At 46.0% G+C, this 6,437-nt stretch overlaps 1 protein-coding gene across 4 annotated transcripts in view; it reads left to right on the top strand.

Annotated features, from left to right (window-relative positions):
* RFFL (ring finger and FYVE-like domain containing E3 ubiquitin protein ligase) overlaps positions 1-5,483 on the top strand; it is a 75,160-nt gene extending 69,677 nt beyond the window's left edge. For 3 of the 4 annotated variants that reach the window (XM_005860207.2, XM_005860208.2, XM_005860206.2), the window contains exons 6-7: positions 291-314; positions 2,821-5,483. In XM_005860207.2, the coding sequence (XP_005860269.1) occupies positions 291-314; positions 2,821-3,002 (206 nt within the window). In that variant the 3' untranslated portion in view covers positions 3,003-5,483. Of the gene's footprint in view, positions 1-290; positions 315-2,480; positions 2,579-2,820 lie in introns of those variants that run through there. The other variant, XM_014534750.1, reaches the window with a different exon arrangement.
* Positions 5,484-6,437: the final 954 nt, after the last annotated feature.

Raw genomic sequence — 6,437 nt, 5'->3', positions numbered from 1 at the left:
AAGGCAATAGCAAGGGATATTGTGCTTATGCAGAATCCTTCCTGCTTGGCAGTTTTGTTCATGCAAATCAGTAGAGCCCCTCTGTTCTGAGACTAGACCAGACACACCAGCAAAAGCTTTCTGAGTCCTCAGTGTGTGCAGTGAGTGGGGAGGGCAGGTGTTTCTCTGGGCTCTCGGCCACCCTGGTTCCCAGCAGGGAAAGAGCAGAGATCAGAAATGAAGTCAGGGAGGTTGCAGGTTTTCCTGGGATCATCACATATTCAGACGTCTTCTTTCTCTTTCCTTTTCAGTGTGTGGTGCCGAAGACCAAAATGGTATGTATTTGTTTCTGTTTGGGAATGGCTCATGCTCTTAGCTCTTCTCTCCTTCCCCTCCTTCACCCCCAGTTCCTGATAACAGTCCAAGAAGTCTGAGCATGTCAACATCTGGACAGAGGGTGTGAGGAAATTCACTGAGAGCCAGGGCTTCTTGGCATCTTTTGAAATTCCCAGGGCAGCATATCTGGGAACAGACTGATTGGCACATCTCTGGGTTACTGGAACTCAGAAGCCAGCATTTGTGAAATACTTACCAAAGCGAGTGCTGGCATGTGCCACATTCGGTTCATTTTTCATACTCCTAGTACTAAGGCACACCTTCCCCTACACTCAGTTCTCGTCTCGGTGTGCCTTCAGGGAAATCACTTGGGTTGTTTAACAGTTTCCGTACCCACCAAGAAGAAGGGATTATCTGAGAGAGCCTTGTTTGTCCAGGGCTGAGCAGTGGCTCCAGCTGCCCTAGGGACAGATCAGGAAGGTGTCACACCTGGTGCTCTGTAGGCACAAAATGCATATCCCATCTCAGCTGCCACACATCCACCTGTGTGTTAAAGACCACCTGAGCCTTTGGGTACTCCCAGAATGCACTGCGGGAGTCTGACTGGATTTGGCATCATTCTAAAACGCTCTGATACACCTTTGTGAAAGCCTCAAGGCTGTATGGTTGTGAGCTTTTCCCCAGGAGAGAACATTCTGAGTAGTGTAAGAGACTGCAGAGCATTTTAAAACTTTCAGAAGACTCCAAATTACTTAGTAAAATGGTCTTTTGCTTAAAATGGGACAGTCTTCTGGCTGATAATTTATCAAGAGTTGAGCTCTTGTCAGTTCCCCCAAACCATTTGGGGTTCTAGATCTACTCCCTCGCCTTGGTGCCAAGATCATGCTAATCTCCTTGGTGTCTTCCTTTCTTTTTCTGATTCCCTGCGTTGATGAGTTTATTGTTATTCCTGAGAGAAGTAGTCAGTGATGAAATTCTGTAAATTATTTCTGCTCACTTTAGGTATTTGTGTAGTTCAGCCCTTTCCAAACCTTCCTTGTTAGGGCTAATAGCTCCTCAAATGGGTAAATAGGTTTCATGACCTTTCATAGCCAGCTCACTGCAAGTGTTTCCTAACTTTTTGAATAGTCCAGGAAACAGGAAAAGAAAGTGCAGAAGCAACAGAGCCTTTTGGGAATGGTAGAGGTGACTGGTCAGTACAGTTCCCTATTTATGGCTACCTCGTTCAGGCTACCTGCCTGGGGTGTCTGGGGTTTTGGACATGAAGGTTTTTCTGTTTGTGCAGCTAAACTAGGATACTGGCCATGCCCACTGTATCTCACCACTCAGATAAGAGGGTGAGCTGTTAGGAACTCTATGCACTGAGCATTTAATACCATTATCGCTTCTCGGCCTTTTGGCTAAGATCAAGTGTAGTATCTGTCCTTATCAGTTTAATACCATCGTGGTAGTCCCTGCCTCTAGGCCACTGCCCAGAGGGCCCCCTGGGATCTGAATTATGGCTTCTCTATTTAGCAGATGTGTGCCTTGGGCAGGCCACGTAACTCTCTGGCCTCAGTTGCTTCATATATAAAATGAGTAGTAAGAGAACGTACTTCGTAATTTTGTGAGGATTCAATGAGTTAAAATATGCAGAGCTCTCAGGATCGTCCTTATCTGGTACCTGCAAGCATTCCCTAAGTGTGAGGTGTTATTCCCTGGGGAGATGTTAATTTATTAGACATTTTGAGAACACCTACCACATGACTGGTGTTTTAGGGATTCAAAGATGAATACCTGACCTCAGAGCACATAGCAAATGCTAAGCATGTAATTGTAGAAATGGAATGAATTTGTTGAATTAAGGAACTCACAGTGTAGTGGGAGAGATAAATAGGCAAATTCAGACATTCTAACCCAGTGCGCTGAGCATTCATGGAGGTTCGCATACAGTCCTGTGGGTGCAGCCCAGAAGAGGGACCTGTGTGATCTGTTGGGCTCTTGTACGAGGAAGTTTCTGAGGAAGCCTGGGAGGTGGGGGAAGTTTGTGGATAGCACAGGGGGCCCCCTGGTCCTTGGCTTTATTAAATTGGGGATATGCTTACAGATAAGTCTTGCGATCCTTAATCACTCATTACAGTTGCATTTATACCTAAACTTTTCTGAACCATTTTGTATCTTTTCAGCATGTTTTGCCGCAGGGGATAATGAGTCCCTAAGTGCCATTGACTCTCTGTATTACAGCATCAATTATCTGAAAATGATTTCTTTTGAGCTTTGAGGACTTGGCTTATTTAGTTTTCCTGTTCTGGGGGTTATTTGATTTACAGATACTTTGTTCTTCACATCTAAAGCCTGGTCTGTGGAGGTGCGGATTAGAGCAACTGGAATTGGTTACTGGAGGAGTGGTCCCTTGGAGTCCTATTTGAGGGGCGGTGTGTGGATTTAGGGTTTGTTCATAGTGTGCCTGTGCTCTCCCACCTCCACACACTTACTCTGCCCCTCTCCTGCCTTGTGTTTGTCCAGGGGGAGCAGTGCCACCCAGCCTGGAGGAGAACCTGTGCAGGATCTGCATGGACTCACCCATTGACTGTGTTCTGCTGGAGTGTGGCCACATGGTAACCTGTACCAAGTGTGGCAAGCGTATGAACGAGTGTCCCATCTGTCGACAGTATGTGGTCCGAGCCGTGCACGTCTTCCGGTCCTGAGGGCTTGGTACCGGCTTCTTCAGTGCCTTACAGGGACACAGTGCGAGGTTTCTGGGCTCAGGGTTGGCAGCTTGCAGAGGGGCAGGCTGACAAGAAAACCTGCAGTGTTCCCAAGACCAGGGCAAGCAAAGATGCTGTCACCTCTGAGCTGCCTGTCTTGCCACGAGGTGCCCCTCCTGGCTGGCAGAGCCTGAGGCGGTGAGGACTGGTGTCGATCGCTTGGGCAAGTCCCATTTCAGTGATCTTGGGTGATGATCACTGATGGAGAGAGGACTTTCCAGAACTTGGTCCGTATCTTCTCCCTTTCCTCCTGTACCCCACCTCCTAAGCTGCTGGCTGTGTTTCACCAATCAGAAGTCCTGGTAGAAATGGTTCTCTTCCTCCCCAGCACATTTGGATTTATTTTTGGTTTTACTGGCTTTCTCTGCTTTAACCTACCTTTGCTAAGGTTTCTTGCTACATTGCCTAAAATCCATTTGTTTCCTTAGACCAAAAAGATGTTAGCTTACTAGACCAATAATGATTCTCCCTAGGACAGAATTTGGACCAGTCAACTTCTCTCTGGTGAAAAATGAAACACAAATGCTATTGAAAAACTTCCAAGTCATTAAGAGCTGCTTGCTTCAGTGCTGAGATTAGCTGTCTGTCTCCCAACCTGACCTTGGGAGCCAACGAAACATCTGGTTCCCAAACTGCTGGGAAGTTCCAGTGTCTCTGTGAGATGGTGCCTGGATCATCTCTGCTTCTCTTGAGGCCGACTTAGCACCTCCTTCATTTTAGTTGGAGAAAAGGCAAAGTGTTGGGTGGAATCAAAGGCTTTTTGCTTAACTTCAACTTCTCCAACAGACGAGTTCTAAACCCCTTCCCTCTGTGAAAGAAGTCCCTCTCTTTCCCACAAGGTTTAAACATGGTCTCACTCAAGGCATCGAGACTTAGGCAAAGAGCCTGGCTCTTCTTCTAGCCAGACTTCTCATAAGTTCCTGGGACCAAATCTGTGAGACACAGAGCCCCTTCGAGGTATCAGAGGCACCGAGTGAGGCTGGTTTCAGCCCTTGAGCAGATAGCTGGAAGCCTTCATTTCCCAGCTTGGTGGGGACTCCCTCCTCCTATTTCCCTTCTCAGTCTACTGATTTGGGGGTAGGTGAGGAAGAAGCATTCTCTGGGCCCTAGGAAGGATTGTGCAATGATGAGTAGGTCGTGTTCTCGAGCCCTCTTAGGCGCTTACAGCACTGGAAGAACCAAAGGGCTAAAGAAAAGTTCGCTGGACCAGCTTGGCCAAGCACAAACATACATGCTCTGAGGAGCTGTGTGTGCTGCCATTACCAATGGATGATCTATGCAAACCCTAAACACCCAAGGGCCTTGGCAGACACCCCTCCCCTCCCCAGTGCAGCAAAGATAAGAACCAATTGTAACTCTGGAGAGCAGTGGAAAACCTCTAAGAGGACCTATTTATTGGTACAGACATGCTTGGCTTTCCCTCCATCATCAACCACTAATCCCCTGTGGGAAAACCAAATTTCATCAAGTAGTTGTCAGCTAAACACTGGGCCACTTACCTTGACATTATACCAAGTCCTGATGATTTAATTCTGGGCCATAGCCTTTGTAGGAACTGGGGGAATGGAGATTTCCCTGTGAAGACATTTTTCTGCTGGACAGTCAATACTATAGTTTACAATGCCTGCCAGTTTAGCAAAGGATTCAGCTACTCAGTTCCATTGTGAAGCAGGTCTATGTATATGCAACTCAGTTAACCTCTAGCAATAACTTCAGGGTAGAAGCTGGTTCTCTTCCTACTTAAAACTTGCTCAGGCCTTACCTTCCCCTGCCTCCCAATTTCCCTCCTAACATGACTTAAAGATAATATGGTGATGGTTGGTTTGAAACCTCAGTAAGAATTAGAACTGATGTCATTTACTCATTTTGGAGAAAGAACTTGCCTTTAAGTCTTCTAACCTCTTTTGATGACGGTTTTCACTTAAGAAAAATAGTGTCAAGCAACCCTGATTTTTTCTTTTTGTTCTGTCTTCTCTATTACACCAAATAAAAGTTGGGAATTCCAGGGTCCCATTTTAGTTACTAATGTAGGTAGAAAACTTGATTTTTATCCTTGAATACTCCTTCCAGCGCCTCATAGATCTTTGGTCTTAATTTAATCATGGAAACATGATTCTTCCAGTTATTTCTTGGCTTTTGCTGTGATTGAGAAACTTCAGTTGAGACTTTTAAAACAAGAGCTGACTGGTTCATAATGTTTGAATACTTGGATCCAAACTAGTAAGAATAAGCTGTACAGGAATTAGTGCTCAATAATATTGTATACATTTGTTGAAATTTTTTGGATGTGAATGTGTTACTTCAAGTGGCTTATATTAAGATTCTCTCAGACTTGGGTGTAATACAAACCCAAATGTGTATTTTTTGTTACAGATCTCTGCTTTTTAATTTTGTAATAAAGTTTCATTATAGATGCCTGTCCGATCTGGTGTGAGGCTGCCAGAGATCTGATAGTTAAGATTGACAAAGAGTTGATCAACCAACAAGCTAATCCCAGGCGTTTGCACACAGGTATGCACTTGAGACCGCATTATTGTTGGAGATGCTTGGCTCATGTCTTGTGGCTTTGGTCAAGATAGCCCTGTTCGACAGACAAGGGAGGAAGCTGGTGTTGTGACTTGTTTGCGAGCTCACTACTATGGGGGAGAGGCCTGAGACAGCCTAGATGAGGATGGAGCTGGGTAGAAAAAGGACCAATCATTAAGACCAAATATGAAGCAGTGAGATCAAACATTGCCACTGATTTAGTGAGAGATGGGCCTTAAAGATACATATAACCTGGCCGATATGGCTTAGTGGTTGAGTGTCAACTTATGAACCAGGTCACTATTGGATTCCCAGTCAGGGCACATGCCCTCGTTGGGGGCTCGATCCCCAGTAGAGTGCGTGCAGGTAGAGTGCATGCAGGAGACAGCCAATCGACGATTCTCTCATCAGTGATGTTTCTCTCTCTCTCCCTTCCTCTCTGAAATCAATAAAATAAATTTTAAAAAGGTGATATGTGTAGAAAGGAGTCTGAGGACAGCAAGTGTGTCAAGTCTTCATGTGACCCTGAGAGATGGTGGCTTTTGGAAATACAGCTGTGGTAGTTGGAGAGGCTCAGAGGTTGGCCCAGCCTTGTGGACAGACTGCTGTGTGTGCACAGGCCTGCAAACACCTCCTTGATCAAGTGCCCAGGGAGGGGACTCGTGAGAATGCAGCCTTTGGGAGAGCTAGGTTGTGTGCAGCTCTGCCCTGTGACTGAGGAGACTTGTCCAGTGTGTAAAGGCTTGAGGCTGAGCCACAGCCTTTTGTTCTCATTGTTCTGGGCTGCTGACCCGTTGAGCACTGTGATGACCTCTATCTGCTGCCAAGCAACAGCTTACAAAGGCTCAA

The sequence above is a fragment of the Myotis brandtii genome, unplaced genomic scaffold (assembly GCF_000412655.1).
Source record: "Myotis brandtii unplaced genomic scaffold, ASM41265v1 scaffold1327, whole genome shotgun sequence".
Classification (NCBI taxonomy): Eukaryota; Metazoa; Chordata; class Mammalia; order Chiroptera; family Vespertilionidae; genus Myotis; species Myotis brandtii.
The sequence above is the reverse complement of the archived record's forward strand: the minus strand, read 5'-3'. Positions and strand labels throughout refer to the sequence as shown.